At 43.9% G+C, this 22,467-nt stretch overlaps 1 protein-coding gene across 1 annotated transcript in view; it reads right to left on the reverse strand.

Annotated features, from left to right (window-relative positions):
• Positions 1 to 9,744: 9,744 nt before the first annotated feature.
• LOC310796432 (short transient receptor potential channel 4-like) overlaps positions 9,745 to 22,467 on the reverse strand; it is a gene marked incomplete at both ends in the record, with an annotated part of 47,901 nt that continues 35,178 nt past the window's right edge. The window contains 5 exons of the mRNA XM_083658616.1: positions 9,745 to 10,425; positions 13,267 to 13,356; positions 13,775 to 13,816; positions 14,910 to 15,104; positions 18,281 to 18,476. Coding sequence (XP_083514742.1) covers positions 9,745 to 10,425; positions 13,267 to 13,356; positions 13,775 to 13,816; positions 14,910 to 15,104; positions 18,281 to 18,476 — 1,204 coding nt within the window. The remainder of the gene's footprint in view (positions 10,426 to 13,266; positions 13,357 to 13,774; positions 13,817 to 14,909; positions 15,105 to 18,280; positions 18,477 to 22,467) is intronic.

Below are 22,467 nucleotides of genomic sequence, written 5' to 3' on the forward strand. Positions count from 1 at the left end.
TCCAGCTCACAGAGCAACCATTGGCCAGAACCATCACCAAAGACACATGACAAGCCAATGAGAACCCTTCGTGACTTCCCCATACAGTGAGACAAAACTGTTTGGAAACCAGTTCGCAGTGGCAGTAAGCTTGATTCCGTCAGACCTTGATGCGGAAAGGACTGGAGGAGCCAGGAAGCGGCTCCCCTCCCCCGCTCTCTGTACCCTCTCTGCAACAAAGGAGGGACCCAGGCCTGCAGGCCTGAGCAGGGCCCAGAGGACTCCGAGCCACAGCAGCACCAGAAATAGGCTGAAAGGCCAGCCGTAAGTCCCACCAGGAATAGCATGCGTAACTGAGATAGTTCTACTTAATCTCAGTTTAATTTAAGTCGGTTTAGCGTTATAAGTCGCAGGGAAAAAACCTCCTTACGCTTCCAGACTTGCCACAGCCTGGCACGACGCCAGCTGTAGACCAAGCTTCCAGACGTGCCACAGCCTGGCACAACGCCAGCTGTTGATCAAGCTTCCAGGCAAGACCGCCTAACCAACGGCTGAAGAAAAGACACACCGTGGCTGGCATCCAGCCACAGCCGCAGCACTCCTTCCACTCAACCAGCAGAGAGACTGCACGTCCACCCCCGGCATCGTCAACCCCCATCAGACGTCCGCTGCATGCTTGCCCAGGCCAGAACGCACGTCGGCCCCGACGTCAACTCAGCCAAACCTCGAACCTCCTCCTCACCGCAGCCAAACCCACAGCGCACAGGACAGCCGTGCCAACAACGGAACGATTCACTTAGCAGAGTGAATCGGCGTGAGAGTTTATGGTTTAATGGTTCTGGGCAGTTAGGGTGAAAATGCATTACCGTGTATGTTGATGTACAATGTTTCGCACACTGTTGAATGATATAGACGCCTGAAGGTGAGCGCCAAGTTTGAAAGAACTTAGCGGCCATCAGCGGGCCACTCTCCTCTCTCCCTCTCCCTCTCACTCCCCGTCGCTCTCCCTCTCGCTCCTCCACCAAAATTGGCAAAACCGCCATTTTGAAAAGGAGGCGGTCTTAACACGACCAGACCGCCTCTCAGCCAATCCTGTGATTACATCACAGAGACAGCCAGAACGAGCCACTCCTCCCTCTCTCCCTCCTTCTCTTCCCCTAAAGCACACACACACACACACACACACACACACACACACACGCACACACACAGTGATACTGTTTATTTACATTAGGTATTAGCTATAGATGTGATAGATTATTAGTTGTAAAGTAAATGTGATGAACTGATATTTTAATCATTATGTTAATGTCAATTGATATTGTGATTTATTAAATCTTTTTCTTACATAATGCTATGAATCGTGGTTGTTATTCATGAGAGATTTTATCTGTGGAAATCTGTGACAGAAGCTTACGAACTTTGACCCTTCAATTAACTGTACAATGTACATTATATCATTATGAGACTGATATGACAATTTGGTTTGGTGTCTAAACTAGTCATAACTGACTTTTAGACAGGTCTGTAGCCTTAACTACAGTGGTGCCCTGAATCTTACAGGGAATACAATATTTTCTGTCAAATCTAATAAATTTATGAATATTAATAATTCATAATTATTAATAATCATATTTCATAACCAAACCAGCTCCTGCGAGCACAACACAGCGGATGATGTTGGTGTTGATTCCTTTGTCCAGAAGTTTCTGTAGCATGAGGTGAGGTTTGATAGTGTTGAAAGCTGATGAGAAGTCCACAAACATTATACGGGTGAATGTCTTTGGTTGGTCAAGGTGGGTGTAGATGGTATGGAGGAGATAGAGAAGAGCATCCTCAGTTCCACGCCTTGCCTGGTATGCAAACTGTACTGGGTCAAGTGTGATGTCTTTTAGCATGAGTGGTAGTAAAATCCATTCTAGGCTTTTGATGATGAGTGAGGTTAATGCAATTGGCCTGTAGTCGTTGGCACAGCTGGGTTTGGAGGTTTTTGGGAGAGGTGTTATAGATGATGTTTTCCATGCAGACGGGATGTACTGTAATGCTGATCCAGAGAGATTTGAAAGATTGTACTGAATATGGAGCAGAGTTGGTGTCTGCATTCTTTGAGGACGCGGCCTCCCAGACCGTCTGGCCCGGCTGATTTCCCGGTTGATCGTTTTGAAGGACAGGACCACGTCACGTTCTGAGCTCAGTATTGGTTCACCGGGGTCCAGGTTTTGACACAGACGGTTGCACTCAGGTGCATGATTATCTGTGTCGAACCTGCAGAAGAAGCTGTTAAGTTCTTTGGCAAATGCCATTTCGTCCTCGCAGTTAATCTTGGTTTTAGTTTTGTTATCCCCATCTATCATGCTTGAGATCCCCTGCCATGCTTTGCGCAGGTTTCCATCATGAAAAGTATTCTCTATTTTGTTCTTGTATTCCTCTTTTCGATTTTTGAGTAATCCGCTTAATTTCTTTCTGTGCATCACTCACTCCGGCCCTGTTGCCCTCTGCAAAGGCCTTTTTCTTTTGGTGCAGGGCTTGTTTGAGTTCTCTGGTGACCCAGTGTTTGTCGTTTGGATAGACTTTTCCTGCATTTGTCTGGTATGACACTGTCTACACAGAAATGAATGTATTTGGTGACCACGTCATTGAGTTCATCCAGGTTTGCACTGGAGTCACAAAACAGTTGCATTCGGTGCACTCAAAACAGCCCTTGAGTTCCTCAAGAGCTTCATCTGTCCATGCTTTGTATACTTTTAGTTTTGGTTTATTAGCCTTCAGTTTTTGCTTATATGTAGGTACAAGTAAAATGGCATTGTGATCAGATTCTCCCAGCGGAGGCTTAGCATAGGACTTGTAGGCGTCCTTGACATTACCATAGCATAAGTCCAGGGTCTTTTCATGTCTGGTTGGACATGTGACATATTGCTGGAAATTGGGGAGCACTTTTTGCCGTGTGCAGCCATTAAAATCCCCAAGAATTATATCAGGTGATTTGTTTTCCAGTACAGCTATGTGATCATGAATAATGTCTGATGCTTTAGTGTAATTTGCCTTGGGGTGAATATATACTACAGATACATATATTTGGCCAAACTCTCTGGGGAGGTAATAGGGTCTCATGGATATGGTCAGAAGTTCCACATCTTCTGTGCAGAGAGATTCCCTGATGACGTAGTTTGAGCACCATCTCTCATTGATGTATATGCACACGTGCAGGACCCGTAAACTGACACAAATTAGACCATACGATTTTGTCCCAGCGTCCCCCAGCTGATAAGACTTTACCTTTTGTGACGACCCTGCACTCTCTGGCCCTGTCTTGCAGGAGGAGCCTGGTGTTGGGGTCATTGCTGATTGGATGCAATAGGCCCAGTGCCCTCATTGGGCTTAAGAAGACCTTCAGACCATTCAGTCTCTCTCCATCCTCACTGATGCACCTTTTGTTCTTGTTTACTTTGTTTACGTAATGTACTTTGTGTTGTCAAGTTATTTTCCCTTAATTTTAGTTAATTGATTATAATTTTATCTTTTACTTTGGTATCCTGTATGACTCCTCTCATTTGCTATACCTTCTTGAGCCGGGTTAACATATGAGGGGACAATAATTTATTAACTAAAACTATAAGGGAAAATTAACTACTACAACACAAACTACATTAAACAAACAAACACAACACGTGCATTGGTGAAGTGAGACTGGATGGTCTGAAGCTCTTCATAAGCCCAATGAGTGCACCGGGCCCAGGTGCACCCAATCAGCCTAACAACCCCAACACCAGGCCCCTGCAAGTGGGAGGGTGGTCACACTTTTACATGTTTTATTACAGAAAGTGTATGCAACCCATGGCCAGTGGCAGTTCTTTAGTCATAACTCTGTCATTGTGTTACTTATGGTTGGAATTCTAGTGAAAATAAATTATGAGCCTTTGTGCTGGGTACCCCACTTTGAGAACCACTGAGAGCCACATGCCCCTATTTGATGAGGTATAGTCTCTCAGACCCAAATCTGAGAATATTTCAGAATTCCAATCCATAGATATCAGATTATGATCAAAACAGTCATTCTTCTACATTGTCTAATTGTGTTAAAATCTTGTCAAATTAAGTCAAGTCAAATTTATTTGTATAGCCCTAATTCACAAGCATGTCTCAGAGGGCTTTACAGAGAATATGTATAGCTAAGCACTATCAATAAACAGGATTGAACAATTTTATATTAGAGAGAGAGGGGGAGGGGAGAGAGGAAGAGGGGAGGGGGAGAGAATAGGGGGAGGGGGAGAAGAGGGAGAGCTCACTCAGCTAGTGAGTGGGGGTGATTGGCTTGTTGTTTTTCCTCTGCAATGGGGAACATAAAATACAATAAGTCTCATTTTAGCCCATCATGACGGCTTTGTGTGTGTGTGCATGTGTGTGTGTGTGTGTGTGTGTGTGTGTGTGTGTGTGTGTGTGTGTGTCTATGAGTGACAACGTTATGATTTAAAACACAACAGTACCTGTGTGTGTTTTGTCATTTGTTTTTTTGTCAGATGTGGAAAAAGAATATTATATATGTAATAAAAAATATATATTTCGAATAAGTTTTTAATTAGAAAAGTTGTAATAACTAGTTGTATGATTGTTTTTGTATTTTAGAGAGTTGAGTTGAATTTATCTTTTGGGGATTCATAAGATAACTTTACTTTACCTGTAATCACACTTTTGGGGGCTTCATTAGCAAAATAATTGGGCGACGCAAAGCTGACATTTCATGCACTGTAATTGGATCTCCAGACTCAAGGACAAAAACACAACTTGTGGGAATTATTTTCCCCCAATTTTGCCATTGATGTTGAAAAACAGGCATAAGCTACTCTAAAGATCCAGGCTATTTCTATACCTAAAAAAGCTGGAATTGGGTTTGGCACAGTTGTTGTTCGTAGTGCAGATGAGAAGGCTTTTTGAATAAAAAGAGCAGCAGCAATCTGATGTTTGCAGCTGGTAGAAAGATGACTCAACCACATTGGGTTGAGATGGAATCTCACGGTCTAAAGTTACCTCTTCCCTTATATATATATTCAGATACAGTTAAAAAATTAAAGAAACAAACTAAAAATCCAATTGTAAAACATATGATAAAGGTATGGTATGATGTTAAAAAATATCTAAATGAACCACATTTGTTGTCTCAATTTAGTCCAATATGGGGGAATCAATTTGTTGTACCAGGAAGGGCAGATGCAACGTTCAAAGCATGGGATTCTAAGGGACTTAAAACTATCAAAGACCTTTATCTGCCAGACTCAGATGTTATGATGTCCTTTGAAGAGCTGGAGAGTAAATTTGATCTTAATAGAAGGCATTTCTACGAATACCTTCAGATTAGAAATTTTGTTAGAGCAAATCAAAACAATATATTGACCAAACCCCTACACACAAATTTAGAAGAAATGATGACAGGTGACAGTCTGAGAAAGGGAATCATATCAGGTTTTTATTGTTTACTTACATCTCGCTCATCTGAGAACTCACGATATAAGCTGAATGCTTGGAAGGAAAACTTAGAACTTGAAATTTCAGAGGAAGATTGGGAAACAGCTTGTGAGGAAGTTCATATCCTACCTATAAATTCACGACGTAAATTGATACAATACAAATGGGTAATGCGGATGTATGTGACCCCAGTGGATCTAAATCGATATAACAAAAACATACCTGACATATGTACAAAATGTGCAGAGGAAAGAGGAACTCTCTTTCATTGCATTTGGCAATGTAGAAAAATTCAGCTATTCTGGGAAGAGGTAAGAAGTATGATCGAGGAGATTATTTCAAAACCAGTTTTTTTGGACCCCAAGCATTTTCTGCTAGGTTTATACCCAGAGAATCACAGTTATAGTAAAAGTGAAATGAAATTTATAGATCTCGTGTTGCTCAATGCCAAAAAATGTATTGCATTGTTGTGGAAAATGGTTCACAGACCAAGCTCAACTCAATGGATTAGACAGATGCTGTCAAACCTTCCACTACAAAAAATTACTTACATATTGAAAGCTAAACAACATATATTTGAAGATATTTGGATGCGATTCATTAGTTATGTTGGTAATTTAAATTGAGCAGATGATCAAGCATAACTAGGTTTTGTGATGGCAGTGCAGTTCCTGAAGCTAGAATGTCTTTTTGATACCTTGTTTTTATTTATTTTCTTTACCTGTATGACGTTTAATTAAAAAATATATATATATGGTTTAAGATTACCTATGTACAAATTGGAGGAGCAGAGGTGTGGTTGTTGGTGTTGTTGTTTTGTCTGTATGTATTGTAACGATAACAAATTGTAAATAAAAACATTTTGGAAAAAAAAGAAAAGAAAGACGACTCAAAGGCTCTTTTTGATCTGAACAGATCAGAATAAAAAGGTGTGTTGCTGGAGCAACAAAAGTCAGTCAAAGTCATCATCATGACTCTAATAATGGATGCACAGAGTACCAGAGGGATGGCATATTTTTGAAGGGCAATTCAACTAGTCATACTAGTTCCAGTTCCTTCGTCTAAAAGTCATTGGGACATTTTTGGTTAAATGCTTGAAATAAGGTCTGTGGTTAACAAAATTTATGAAACAGCAAACTTTGTGTTCAGCAAGATAACCTTCACAAATGATGACTGCTTTTATGACTTTTGAAGCGTTTTCTGAAAAACGCGTAAAAAAGCGGTCAAAGGTGACTTTCCACATATAAACAACACTAAAATGAAGTAATATTTGGCATTATTGACAATTTTAAAATAAAAATCAAGTGATGGGCTAGATTTATTTTAGCTGACGTTGTGTCCCTTGTTTCTCCAGCGAGGGCTTTTGGCCACTGCCATTAAATGGACGTTTGGGGGCTATCTTTGTTCTTCGTCGGTGTTATGGGATATCCTACTCCACGATGAACCATTTGCATGCTTCAAATTTGCCCAAAGTAGGTACCTAGAAAGGTTGCAGATAATGTATCCTACTTGTTTCAGACAACCTACAGTACAACTTAAAAATTAGAACTTCCTGCCTAGAAATATAGGTCGATTCCTTGCGTTTCATAGATAGCTTCTGTTACACACGCACCTCTTTGCTTCTTCACACTCTGCAGTGGCAGCAAACTTTTTTTAACTTTTTTTAAGAAGCTTTCTCCCCAATTTTAGGTGGCCAATTCCCCCTGCTGTCCTGCTGTCCCGCTCGTTGTTCCACCCTCACTGCCAATCTGGGGAGAGTTGTAGACTAGCACATGCTTCCTCCAACACATGTGCAGTCACCAACCGGTTCTATTCACCTGACAGCGAGAACTTTCACCAGCAGGATGTAGCGCATGGGATAGAGATTAGATTCTCTTTTTTACATTAAAAGAAAGTGAGGGCATGAAGTCCTCAGAAGTTTCATAAAATACAATAAGTCTCATTTTAGCCCATCATGACGCCTTTGTGTGTGTGTGTGTGTGTGTGTGTGTGTGTGTGTGTGTGTGCGTGTGCGTGCGTGCGTGCGTGCGTGCGTGCGTGTGTGTGTCTGTGTGTGTAATCTGAATTGAAAAAAGAGAGATAGTCATTCAAGACTCTGTTGATCTATGTTTTAATCTCTATAACATCAGTCATTCATACTAACATTACATCTAGAGGTAAAGTAACAAGTCAAACTTTTGTAGGATTGATAAAACATGAATAATATGTTGCTTAAAATGCTTGATAGGTGTGCTCATATACTTGATCTCACATAGTAATCAATAGCCAGTTGGGTCACCCTGTACTCTATACACAATATTCTCTTGTAACGAACAGTCACTGTTAATTGTACGATCATTCTAAATACTGTTATGAGAATCACATTTCCAAGTTTTGCATAGAAAAAACACTGACAGATTAAGTTGTTGCGTGATCAAAACTTGAGACATATTTGACATACTGTATGCCAGTGTAAAGTGTGTAAAGTGCAGAAATAGAGTAAGGCAGAGAGTTAAGAGGTCTAATACGAAATATGATACATCTATATTGATCTTCGTTTCTGAGCCTAGTGAGAAAGAGGGGAGGAAGAGTTGAGCAGAGTAGGGAGAAACTCAGACCAGGGAGATAGAGATGAAAGAGAGAGAGAGACAGAGAAAGAGACAGAGTAGTGTGTGTGGTGAATGATGGGATAGCTCAAAGGTAGACAGCAGCTAGCTACAGTAAGGGGGAGGAAGGACACATTTTGAAAACATCTAGTTTCAGGAAATAATTATTTTCCAATCGTCGGTTGGGAAGAGACATGATCCAATGATATTATCCCAAAATCTAAATCCATACGATTCTCTCACAGAGCTCCATGTGCCTTTGACAGAGTTGCATTTCCTTTGCTAATATAACAACATATAAAACACATACGTCTGACTGTGTCAAACCAAAAGCCTCCCTGAGTCTCCACAGATCAACGCTGATCATTAGGTGAGTCATAACTGGAAAAGTTAGACTCTTTCGCAAACAAACCAATGACAATAGAGAGCCCCAGGGATGAGGTATTTTTGTAGTCGGAACGCGGAAGTCGCGGACTTACGGGTTCTTCACTGTTTCTGCCTATGGGATTTTTGAATGGGTTTTTGGTGCGATGCTTCAAATAAGGTCTGTGGGCAACGCAAGCTTAATCAAATGTGAACCAGTGTTCAGCGGGATAATCTTCACACATGAGGACCACTTTCATGAGTTTTGAAGCGTAAATGCGAGCCCTAGAAGTAAAAAGCTTGTGCTAAGCTAATCCAGAACTACACACAGTGTCGCATAGGTTTCCCCGTCAACGTCACCACTCAACCTGGAGTGTTGTTGATGTGTGCGCTGCTGTGCACTGATTACCCCGGGCTGAACCAGGTGAGGGAAAGAGAATTTCCGTGTTCGTCCTTTGAAGTGATGACATTATTGACGTATAATATCCCCGTCAACTCAACAGTGTAGTCTCATTTAGCCGTGTGCTAGCTAGCCGCCCTTTTAACGGCATGTAAAAGCTTAAAAACTCGTAAAAGTGGTCGTCATGTGTGAAGATTATCCTGCTGAACACTGGTTCATGTTTGATTAAACTTGCGTTGCCCAGAGACGGGGTACGGTGGCGCAGTCGGTAGCGCTGTCGCCTCACAGCTAGAAGGTCCTGAGTTCGATTCTCGCCTGGGACGCTGTGGGCGCTGGAGTTGTGACCCCCCCATATCTTCAGTGCCTACTGCCCAGGTGGGCTATCTCGTTGAAAGGGCCTTTCTGCGTGGAGTTTGCATGTTCTCCCCGTACCCCCCAGGGGGTTCCTCCGTACATAACCCCCCACTAAAAACATGCAGAAGATCGTCATCCGACCAGTGACGACAACATCTGAAGTTGGTCCAATGATGGTCCCCGGGCGCTGGAAAGAAATAGCGACCACTGCTCCTGGCCTGCCCCCCGGAGGAAAGGACAAGCCTGGATGGGTCAAATGCAGAGGACATATTTCACCGGCCACCGTCAGCATGAGTGTGTGTTGTGGCCGCATGCATGTGTTGTAGTATGTTCGTGTGACAATAAAGACGGGCTTCCGTCTGAAATCGTGTTTAAATCGTGTTTAGACCTTATTTGAAGCATCGCGCCAAAAACCCATTCAAAAATCCCATAGGCGAAAACAGTGAAGCACCCAGAAGTGCTAGCATCAATGTTTTCCGGACTCATTCCTGGGGCTCTCTATGGGCCTACATCGATTTCTGAAGCAGCTCTCACATTCACCTCACGCTGATTGTCAGTCCTCTTGTCTTCTAAGTCCACTGTTACTTGTCCCATCTCCCTGCCCTATGTCTCCTCTCTGGACGACCCTGATGAACATCCACCAGCTACTGACTCACTTTCCTTTTCCTCCGTTTCCTTTTCTCCGCCCTCCGCCACGCTCTCCAATGTGGCCTCTGTCACTGTCACTCTTCCAGTGGCCTCGTCCTCCTCCGCTCCATCCGACAGTCTCTTCTCCTCCTTATCTCTTGCCTCTCGCTCTGTGTCCCGCTCCTCTGCGTCTGAGGCCCCAGACTCGCCCGTTTCCTCAGGCAAAGCGTACATACTTCTCGAAACCCCCCCCACAGCAGGCGTGGTGGCTCCAGCGCCGCTCCGGTGGCGTTTCTGGAACAGGCCAAAGTCAGTCTCCTTGGGGAAGTTTCTCCTCTGGCTCGACTTGTCGCCGGGGCTCTCGTCAGACGGCGGGGGGGCGAGTCCGTTGGGCAGCCCGTTGGAGGCCTCTGGCGGCCTCGGCGACGCTGTGGCGCCGCCATGCTTGAGGAGGGATGCGGTGATCTTGAACAGGTTAAGTTTGCTTTTCACTTCGCCGCTAGGAGGAGAGGGGGAGACCTTGAGCGCGGAGTTGGGATAGGCAAGGCTGGATTCCACAGAGCTCCCACCCGCCTTCGCCCCCTGCAGAGGGGGTTTACCTGTCTTCACCATGCCCATCACCTCATAACGGAAACTGGAGATATCTTGCTTCAGCTCCTGAGAGAGCAAAGGAAATAGTGGTCAATTGACTGTTTTTCATGTAACAAGGTAAGTTACTTGGTATCCTCAGAGCTTTTGGAAGTACAGTATCAATTCAACTCAAATTACAATACAACCTACAATACAACATCTATCTATCTATCTATCTATCTATCTATCTATCTATCTATCTATCTATCTATCTATCTGTTTATTTTGTGATGTACTTTATTTTTGTGATGTACACATGGTTTTTCATGTTGTACATTTTCTTTTGTTTCTGTGCTGCTGCAGTGCTCCTCGTGTTACAGTATGTGTGGTTATGTGTGTGTAACAAGCAGATACTGTGTTATGTGTTATGTGTTATGTGTTATGTGTTATGTGTGGTTATGTGTGTGTAACAAGCAGATACTGTGTTATGTGTTATGTGTTATGTGTTATGTGTGGTTATGTGTGTGTAACAAGCAGATACTGTGTTATGTGTTATGTGTTATGTGTTATGTGTTATGTGTGGTTATGTGTGTGTAACAAGCAGATACTGTGTTATGTGTTATGTGTTATGTGTGGTTATGTGTGTGTAACAAGCAGATACTGCGCATTGTGAAACTGCACCAGTGCGTCCTGGAAGCAGTGTGACTGCGCTGGGATAAGACCAGGCTGTTACTTGGTTTTAGTGCACTTCTTTTCATTCCACCACAAGATAGCACGACGCCAGGGCCACACCTCATTTTCAGACCGGCACACCCATGGCGGTAGCATAAGGTAGCAATGACACTTGCGTTTGCATTTACCCCGCCCTGTGCCAGGTGTAAGACAGGGGCCCTTGAGTTATGGCCAAAAATGTATTTTGTTAGGTCACAGTGACCCTGACCTTTGACCACCAAATTGTAATCAGTTCATCCTTGAGTCCAAGAGGATGTTTGTCCCAAATTTGAAGAAATTCCCTCAAAGCATTACTGAGATATCGTGTTTAACATGCATGGAACAGGTGGACGTGAGGTGACAGTGACGTTAGTCTGACTTGCTTGAAGCAGCCTGGTGGACTTAGCTCTCTCATTGGTGCCTGGCTGCCATCTCAGTCAGTGCTGGATGGAAATCCCATTCCGCTCTCCGCAAGCTCTGCAATTGACCTATTGCTAAGCCACGCCCCGAACGCAGACGAGCCAATCACAGCGCGTGCAGCTCTACAATACACTCGGACATTCTCAGCTTAGAGTTCCACAGAGAAGCACTAGAAAACGTGAGTTTCCTCTGGTTTCATACATTTATAAGTTGAAAAAATGGTCAAACGATGTGCATGGGGGTAAATGCAACATTACGAGGTATCCTGGGAGGCCAGGCAATTGATAATATTAAGCTAGTAAACGTAGATCCACTCACATCCACAATGCTACTGTTTTGGAGTGCAATCGTGGTGACAGCGAGATGACGAGTCCTCTCCCTCATTTGGCTTCCATGATCCAAAAGGTATCATGAAATCATCATGGTATTCAGAAAGTCGGCAAAAGAAAATGCTGAATTATGCGAGTTTCCAGTCATTACGTTATGTGCGTAGTGGAGTTGGTGAAGAGGTAGAGAGGGGAGGCTGGCCAGCGAGACTAGTGAAGAGGAGGCGCATTGATTGATGTGATTATAACATCGCCAGACACCAGTCAAAACCTAAAACGAGGGAATTAATCTCGTTCTCCAAATAAATGTGAGGTAGTCTAAAGAGAAAAGATCCAGGAGGAAAACATGATGTTAAAAGTTGTAAACTATGCCTCTGCTGATCTGCTACACCACCACCCATGCGTGCGTGCCGTCGCTATGAAAAACATCTCTACACTATTTAACGTCTTGATTATTCAGAGGTACATGAAATAGATTACCAGGCGCCACTCTTCAATTCGGCATATAGGCTATATAATCCACGTTAGTTACTCTAAGTGAATGTCAATTCTGGATGTGAGTCGCCTGTTATCCCCACCCGCTGTCTTCCTCCGTTAAAACGTTTGATTAAAGATTCGCTAAAGCCGTTTCCAGGCATGCACGTATCACATTTCTTTTTATCGATAGCTTTAAATGTTGTACATTGCCCTCCATGGCATAGTGAAGTACTTTCTGATGGCTTCTAGACGATATCAGGCCTCAAAAAGTTGTGAAGAGCATCTTGGGATATAACTTTGACAGTGACGGCTGCCATTATTCTACTCAGCCTGCCCTGTGTTTGTCCGAGTGAGCATGGGGGGTGGGGCTTAGCGATAGGTCAATTGACTCCGACCCGCTCTGACTGCGACTGCGACCATATATGGATTTCCTTTCCGCCCCCATCCGTGTCGAATCTGTGGATCTCAAATGCCTCTGCGGCTGTACGTGTCGAATCTGGCAATCTCAAATGCCTGCGCAGCTGCATTTGAGACAATAACAACAGCAGCGCTAGCCGCTAGCTTGTTGCTACACGCTGAAAACGATTGATGTGGATTATACAATGAAGCCAGCCTGCATGGTACTTTTGGTGGATGGCTGTAAAGTGATTAAACAGAGCCTTTTTCCTCGCTAGTCCACAGTGGTGCTATCACTAGCCAGACTCTCTCCCGCTGCAGGGAGAGAGTCTGGCAAACTACAGTGACGTTGAACTTTGACTTTTGACCACCAGAATATAATCAGTTCATCCTTGCGTCCAAGTGGATGTTTGTGCAAAATTTTAAGAAATTCCTTCAAGACGTTCCTGAAATATCGCGTTAACGAGCAGCACGAACCCGAAAATATAATGCCTCTGGCCAGGGCTGTCGCCGGCCTGGGGCATAAAAAAGTCCCTGGCATGTTTGTCCAGGCATTGTGCCATTTTTACACCGGCATATCTCTCAAAACAGAATCTACCTTGAAGTTCTCTTCAGTCAGGCCTTCCTCTGTCTTGGCATCTCTGATCATGGCAGCTACATAGCGTTTCACCAAGTTCCTCAGTACCTCCTACAACAACAAATAGAAATACAGTAAATGCACAAGGAGATCAGCCTTAGAACACGTACAGTATCCTCATTCAATGATGGATAAAAATGGATAAATAATGAATAATACAATACAATATGAAATCCTCTGCAACAGAGAATGGTGACAAACATCCCGCTGAGTGTGACTGATTTATTCTATGAGACAGAAAAAAAATTCTATTGACTGACTGAAATTCAAACTGTAGAAACGAAATTGAAGTGCAGAATGTGTGATCCATCTCTCTCTCTCTCTCTCTCTCTCTCTCTCTCTCTCACACACACACACACACACACACACACACACACACACACACACACACGCATACACACACACACACACACACACACGCAGAGGGGAGTAATGGCTTTCAGTTTGCTTTGACACCGACTGCGTTTACCTGATACTGATGATTTATCCGCAGGTTCTCTGCTGCACGTCTCTATGGAGACAAGAAGCCAGAGAAGGCAAGTCACAGAAAGAGAGGGAGAGACACGAGCGGACAGAGAAGAGACAAGAATGACAGAGAAGGCAAGTCACAGAAAGAGAGGGAGAGACACGAGCGGACAGAGAAGAGACAAGAATGACAGAGAATTTTTATTTTTGTATTACTTCAGAGTACGACATTATTATTGTGCTTGCTGAAAGCAAGGCACAATCTATAAAGTCCCCCATTATTTTATGTATTTTTGTTTCTGTTGGAATGGGACTGGGTTGTGGGGAGGCAAATGAGGGTAGATGTGTTGGTTGGGATGTTTCAATGTAAAAAAAAAAAGAAATTTACACTTGTTATTGTATTGTAACGCCAATGCTCCCTGCTCAAAAATGAATATTATTAAAAAATATATATAAAGTCCCCCATACTTCTTTATATCTGCCAAAATGTTGGGATGTAATAACTGCCACAGTGTTCACATCACGTAGACATGCCAGACCTCAAAATGTGCGGCTCATTGAGGACAAGTTAGTATGCTATTAGTAGAGCGGATTAGCTCCCAAAAATAGAGGAATTGTGCACTTTTTGAGAAAAATGTGAAATTTCACACATAGTTATTAGGGAATACCATAAGATTTATTTTAAGATTGGGAGGGAAGTCAGATTTGATGCGGCAGTTTTACCGGATCTGCAACGCAGCCATAACGCATCTGGTGTACATTGCCTGCAAGCCTTAATGGTATGCGCTCTACCAGGTGAGCCAGCAGGATGCCCCATAGATCTATTGAATGACGAACATTATAATTTCTCCCACAAATGACATGTTGGGATCAAAAGCTTCCCATACTGTTTCTGTTCCTAAATTCCTACAAAAAACAAAAACAGCACAACCTATACAAATAGACCCTTTTCACGGGGGCCATTTTGTGTTGAAAAAACACAAAATGGAACATTTTGTCCCATTCTTCCATGATTCCATGATTGGAAGTTGGAAACCCTCATTAGTGTTTTGCTTGCACCTGTGTTTACCCTGCCTTTTCGACACAAAATGACCCCCATGGGAAAGGGTCTATTTAAAGGCGGTTAACGCCTGACTTACTCCAAGTGTTCCAAAGGTTTCGGGGCGCTTGGAGTCTGTCCTCTTGCACACCTGCCGCTTAATCCAACACATGAGGTACCAGGCTGATTTGGGGCTGGGGACGATGTTGAACGGGGACGGCAGAGTGCCCCCTTCTTCAAAGTAACTCATCCACAGCTTTGTCCTGGCAAACTTCCACTCGATGTCTGCATGGTCCTGAAATCATGATTTGAGTGCATTTGAAAACCACCACCACTCCCAAACATTCATGTAATACATGTCAATCTTTTAATTTATACTCCATTTTCATAAGTAAATAGATGCGTCCGTTCCAAACGGTGTAATCGTCACTGCCCACATACTTCCATGCATCTCTCACGTTCGTATCATATTAAGCAATACATTCACCAGTGGGCAGTAGAGAGTCAAATGCATGAGTGTGTGTGTGGTTTTGCTGCGTTTCGTGCGTATCCGTAAGCTTTCAGATGACGGACAGAAAACACACGAAATGAACGCAGAGTACGGACAGAAGGCTCTGTGCGTCTCTGTCTCCGTCTTTAATGTCATCGTAGAGTATAATTTGGCCTTAACGGGCTCTATCGTTGCAGCGGCGCAGTTTCTAGGCCGAGCGCCAGCCGCAGCGCAAAGCAGTGGGCGTGGAAAGGCGCACTTGATATCGTCGTACTGGCGCTAGATGCAGCCCAAAGCATTACAACCACGCCTTTTAGGCGTAAAATTATGCACCGTCATGCTCATTGGATAAGTGCAATAAACGAATCGCACGCTTGCCTTTTTAGCTCCAATTCCAGTGATCCCGCAAAACCAGACGAAAGCCAAACGCTCTGCCCCCCCCCCCCCCCCCCCTCCCTTCATCCAGTCTGTCTGTCTGCATTATAGGCTATTATTCCATATTATTATGCTTCTCAAACCAATCTAACTGCAGTTTCAATACTGCAAGCATGTAAATACGCTACACTATAGCAAGATCAAAGTGAAAATAATGTTCTAAAGGCATCAGCTACAAAAATATAGCCTATCCCTATATGATGAGATTAATTTTATATTGGTGAAAGTTTGTTCAGAATGATATCGTTTTCTCTCCCCTGCTGCAGGTAGAATGATGCACATAAATATACCCTACATTATGTAAAGTCATTGCATAAATGTGTTTTTATTGTAAAACTAAATGTGAAGTTGGGCAAAGTTATTGGAGCGGACATCACAGTATAGCACATGACAGTAGAAGCGCGTTCTGAAGCGCGTTCCTCTGACACTTATCTAAATGACGTTAAATCGACAAAGGATATATATAGGCCCAGGAGGACATATATGTTTCACTTAGGGTGGTGTTTTAATTTCGATTATTTATTTGGTCCAATATTGAAATGTTCTACAATTGCAGGCTGTGTTACCATTACACATTATTTTAGATCGACCTTTTATATCTATTTCGCCTCATTTAGTTGCTATTTAGTAGCGAAATTGAGTACCCAATTGCATGCTGGGGCATTCACAGGCAGTCAGAGAGAGACAGTCGTATTGTGCCTGTCAGACTGCCTGCAGCCTCAAAGCGGTACACGGAGTTGTTTTACCCAGGCTGGACGCGTTGTCACACAGGCTTGTGACAGTAACTCAACGCGGAAGGATTTATTTCACAATAAACTGGTAAACGCACACCAATGCCTGCTCCTGTCAGTAGGAGAGAGGGAGAGAGTGACACAGCTAAGGGTGACAGAGGAGAGAGGGGAGGAATAGGCCTGCTTTTCAAAGGCGCAAGGCGCTAAATTAACGCCAGCTCGGAAGATAGGTATTTAGCGCCGACACGCCCACTTTGGCCCATTCTGGGACTGCGCCACGCCCATTCGGCCTAAAGCGCATTTGGCAGCGTAAAGCCATATTGATATCGTCCCAAAACAGGCGCAAGGCACGTTTTTTTGCGTTTAAGGCCCGTTTTAGCGCCGAAGGCCTGTGGGAGAATAGGGCCCATTGTCCTTAGGCCACCCACATACAGTGCTGCATACTACTGTATGTCATCACACTAATACTGGGGTTTGGGTCAATTCATGAATGAACTCATCGATGTAAAATCAACCGAGGAACTGGAATGGAGGGGGGGATCTACAGGAAACAGAATACTGTAATATGAAATTATGAAATGTTTTTTATGTGTACTGTATATTATCAATACTGAATTTACCAAAAGTGTTAAAGGGATTTGATGTAATCAAATATACATTGCGATTAGATGTATTTGATTTGTTTAACTTTAATTTGATTCATAACATTTGTTTTATAATGTTTAGCAAGTCAAGACAGCCTCTCATAGAAGTGGAATTTCTATTCTGTTTCGTTCCAATTCAATTGTTTCCAGAGAACTCCAGGAGCCGAATTGGAATTGACCATGCATTCTCAATTCAATTCATGAATAGCCCCAACCCCTGTCTAACACACTATGGGCCCTATCGTCGTACAGGTGCTATCGCTTTTGCGCGCCTCTTGTGCTATCTTCCCTGCGTCTGATGCTATCGTCATTTTGCACTTTGGCCACGATACCATCCATTTTGCACCAGGATCTGAGCGCAGACACAAGTGTGGGCGTGCCCCATGCCAAACCAGGCGTGCCCCCGCAAAATGCTTGCCTTCTGCTATCATCAGCAAATTCTTTGCGTGCATGCAATTTTAAGAGCACCTAAAGGCAGCTCTTAAACAGCTCTTAGCCCTTGTTCACACAGGACGCCTAACGTAAGCAGAACTGAAGCTTGAGGCAGGCTCACGCTTTATCATTCACACAAGAAGCCTTCTCTTTTCCTCTCAGCGGCTACTCTGCGCCTTGAACCCGCCCACAACTCCCATTGACTTCATACCTGGCTTGACAGATCAATGCTCGGCTTCAGCACGCGTCACGCTTGGAATAGGCGTGAATCCTGAACGATCGCTTGAGCAAGGCGTGAGCGTGGCTTCGGCTTCGCCTGTTAACAAGGACGCCTAAATGAAACTTGTGGGTTCAGCGTAGGTAGAGCTTAGGTTAAGCGTTGCTTCGGCGTCCTGTGTGATGGGGCTTAGTGCAAAAATACCCCGCTGCGCTTGAGCACACCATTATTTAGTGGAGAGAATGGGAGAATTACAGCATGCATCGCGCAAACTGTGCAACACGGGAATCTGATTGGTTTGATTGATGTAATGCCCACACCTGTGAATAATTCAGGTGGTTAAGACTGGCCGAATCCCATTTGTGCCACGTGCAGGCGAAATTTTGCGGGGCACGGAGAATAGCAGATGACTTGGGAACGGCCATTAATTAAGCGCTAACTTACTGCTTTTGCCATGATAGGGCCCATTATCTATTGCACACCCACAGTCTTCATATGATGTTACAGTAGATCTGTGCTTACAGCAATGTGCTGGTAGGAGTTGTTCATCATGGCTATGAGCATGTTGAGTAGCACCACCAGCGAGATGATGTTATAGGTGCCAAACATGGTTGCACCGACAAACTCGGTGAACTGGTGGTCCGCATCCACGTTGGTCACATACAGGCTGATCAGACCAAAGATAGACCAGAAGAGAGACTGAAGGGTCTCAAACAACCTGCAAGGAGAAAGATACATGATGGATGACAACTTGATAACATAGCTACAGAAAACATACAGACATCATACAGTGGTCCTCAAAGTGGGGCCCGGGGACCCCCAGGGGTCCTTGAGGGGGGAACCATAAGTAACAGTAAGTGACTCTTTTTGTCATGGATTTCATACACTTTCCGTAAATTAAAACATCTACTGTAAAAGTGTGACGACCCTCCCACTCTCCTGGCCCTGTCTCGCAGGAGCCTGCTGGTGTTGAGGTCGTGGCTGATTGGGTGCAACTGGGCTGGTGCACTCATTGGGCTTAAGAAGACCTTCAGTCTGTCTCTGTCCTCAACAATGCACCTTTGTTCTCTTCGTTGAATGTGGTTTGTGTTGTCTATTTTACAGTATTTTCCCTTAGTTTTAGTTTATAAGTTAAGCTGCGTTCACACCGACCTATTAAAGTTTTTCGCTGGCATCGAGTTTACATACAAAGTCAATGCAAACGAGCGATTGAGCGTATATTCGCCCGGGAGAAAAATCGCTGGGCGTCCAAGCGACAGAGACAGAGCGATAGGGAGAAAATTCGCTCGTCGCCCGAGATGAAATGTCCCAACTCGAGCGAAATTACGCTGGCATCAGTCGCTCGCTGTTCAACGCTGATTGGCTGCCGTGTGAGAGTGAGTCAAGGATCACACTGGCTTGGAACAAACCGCTGGTTTATTGTGTGGCAACAAACCGCATTGACAGCTGATTGACAGGCTGACAGCTGACATGAAGTGAAGTCTGTACTACCGGTATTGAGCTGGCGTTAGGAGTTAGGAGTACGCTGATAGGCTTAGCTTGTAAACAACTACGGTGGCACGTAGTGGACAAATTGCGTAACGTTATAGCCCCCAGATGTCCGTCAATTATTGTGCCTGTTGACAAGCGATTTAAACAGAGCGACAGAGCGATTCCAAAGGGTTGAATCAGAGAGAAAAATAAATATATCGGTGTGAACACAGCTTTAGTTTCAACTTTTCCTTTTGTATATGATGATTCCCCACCTGGCTCAAATAAGGGGAGTCATACAGTAGAACCAAAGTAGAAGTTAAAACAATAATGTATGAACTAAAACTACGGGAAAATAACCAGACAACACAAACAACATTACACAAAAAGAACAGAACAAAATGTGCATCGGTGAGGAAGGAGAGAGACTGAATGGTCTGAAGGTCTGATCATCTTCTTAAGCCCAATGAGTGCCCCGGGCCCAGGTGCACCCAATCAGCCTAACGACACCAACACCAGACTCCTGCAAGACAGGGCCAGGAGAGTGGGGGAGGTCCCTGGGGGGCCCTGGGACAAAATCTTATCAAATGGGGGTCCATGGTCTAATGTGTGTCAGTTTAAGCTGAGATTACACTACAAGACATTTCCTAGGATTTTACATAGGATTTCCAGTTGGGCTCAGATGGCTCTAGTTGGCTCTAGTTGGCTCTAGTTGTCCTCAGATGTTGCCAGTTGTCTGTAGTCTTAGCACCAATTAGCACCGAAATCGGTTAGTGTAAACTGGGTGCAGATTTCTAATCGTCTAGTGTAAACTGCCAGATGACGCCAGTCGGAGCCACACGATTATTTCAAACATGTTTGAAATCCAGCAGCTGATATCGCATAGTGTATACTGCTCCACCGACTCAACCCAACTGGACTCAACTCAATGTTCCATCAACAGCCAATGAAAACAGAGGAGGGCGGTACCATGGGCGGTACACAAAAGGTGAATAAAAAAAATGAATCCGCGCAGCCCTGTCAAGTAGTTTTCCAGTGGCCCGAAAACTATTCGCACAAGACATGTCTTCGTGTTGTGCAGTGCGATGCCAGAATCGGAAAGCTATTGTAGCAGAGTATTCGGGTCCGCCTATTCACACTTGGTTAATAAAATAATAAACGATAGAGCCAGGCTGTAAGGTTATAACAAGCTTCTCCCCACATATCCTGTTCTACGCAACTCGAGGGAACATACACAGCCTCGCACACACGCAATAGAACACAACACAACACTGAACAGTCTGTTACACTATCAACAAAGCAAGGACTAAAGTTTTACCGAATCCCGTCAACTCATACTGCTTCTAACCGTAGGTGTCTTTGGTTGCAAGCCGAAAGAGGAAATCGTTAAAAATGCCCGACTTTGCAGTGCTCGCTCATTTCATATCAGAAGCTGTAGTAGGCTGCTAGTAACAGCCACATCGCTCGGTTAGTTAACAACCAACCCAGCAAGCAAAATTACGTCATGATAACGTTGTGATGACGTGTTCCAGTGACGTTCAGGACTAGGCCAGATCACATGGTGATTTGGGGATGATTTAGACGTCTACGCGGGAACGTCAAGGTGACGTCGAAATATGACCGTTACCATGAATGGGCATGTTCAGTTATTCTGCTATTTAAACAGTGTATATTCAGCAACTTTATACATAAAGCTATAATTATGTCCAGATTAACAATTTTATGCTACATTTTCAAAAAATATAATACCACCCCGTGTGGGTTTTGAACTCGGGATCTACAATTTACAGGTCGGCTACCGCTACACTAACTGTTCGCTGAAATATTCTGCTGTAGGTTGGAGTAATATAGCCTACTGTTTCAAAACATGGACCCCTTGTTATTTTTATACCAGTATAACATCCATGGAGTCGGGACACTTTTATTAAAAACGATAGCTAATTTAATTCAAAACTGAATCTGGAAGAATCATTGAGTGTCCCCTCAAAATTTACAAGTGTCACCAGCCTATAACGTTTGTTTGCCAGTGCTCCTGCACACACAAACAGGCTATGAGACACGGATAATACATAGCCTACCGTATACGATAGGATTATGGCAGAAACTTGTTTTTTATTTAAAACGTTGGCGTCAAGTCTGACGGTCCCTAAGCACTCGCCTCACCGCCCGCAGCACATAGAGACCAATGTTATTTGTCCAGCTCGGAGGATCGCTCATTTAGGTGAAAATGAGGTTGTAGCTCGTTGTCTACTAAGATGGGGAGGCATCGTGTGTGCAGTACACGCTTCGTTTATGAGCTATTGAGCCGGGAAGTGCGAATCTGTCACTTTACCGAACTTTAGTGGATCGCACATCACAACAGTTTACAATCTGTGTAAGCAGAACCCCGAAACACATGCTACAGCATGCAACTCCCAACTCAAATATTTACGCCTCGCAGTGTATTTTCTCTCTTTCAAAACAATCTGGCAACACGATATGCAAGTGAGACAATTGCAGGATTCCCCCGCAATTCATCTCCTCGTAGTCCCACCTCCACGAATAAACAGTTTGTTAATCAGCAGATGTGCACAAGTGCTGATCATTCGGATTTTGGATAAAAAAATAGCCCAGGCTGAGAAATACGTGATTGATTGCAACCATTTAGTTATCCTCATGGATATTTCAGTGGTGAGTGAAATTAGTTGGATACTTGGGCCAGATCTGACTCGTCATGATATGACTTGAGCTGGCCCCGATTGGGCTCTCTCGATTCGTCCAGGTCCGTCCGTGCTTGCTGGGAAGTAACGTTAAATAATGTCATTATTGAGTTGAACTGATTGGAACGAGGACATCATTAAAAATGCCCGACTTTGTAGTGCTCTTCATAATCAGGTAAGCTGCCTGAAGCTGTAGGCTGCTCAGCCACATCGCTCGGTTAGTTAACGACCAAGTAACGTTACATAATGTCATTATTGAGTTGTGTGCATTATCAACATAACAATATATCTTTGCAAGTTACAGAATAATTATCTACGCTATCCCCAGTTATAAAGGAATGCACGATATGCATTGCTGGCCACTAGGCTTGGCCAATTGACAGCGCCAGTGCGTATGGGTCTGTAAGACATATCCCCAAGGGCGTCGTTTTGGTCTCAAAGTTGGTAGGGTCGAGGACGGCAGGAGCGGGCGCCGCCGAATTTTTTTTTAGCTTTTTTTTTAACCTTTTTTAGCCATATTTAGAGGAATATCTAATTTTA

The sequence above is a fragment of the Poromitra crassiceps genome (genome assembly GCF_964638095.1).
Source record: "Poromitra crassiceps genome assembly, chromosome: 1".
Classification (NCBI taxonomy): Eukaryota; Metazoa; Chordata; class Actinopteri; order Beryciformes; family Melamphaidae; genus Poromitra; species Poromitra crassiceps.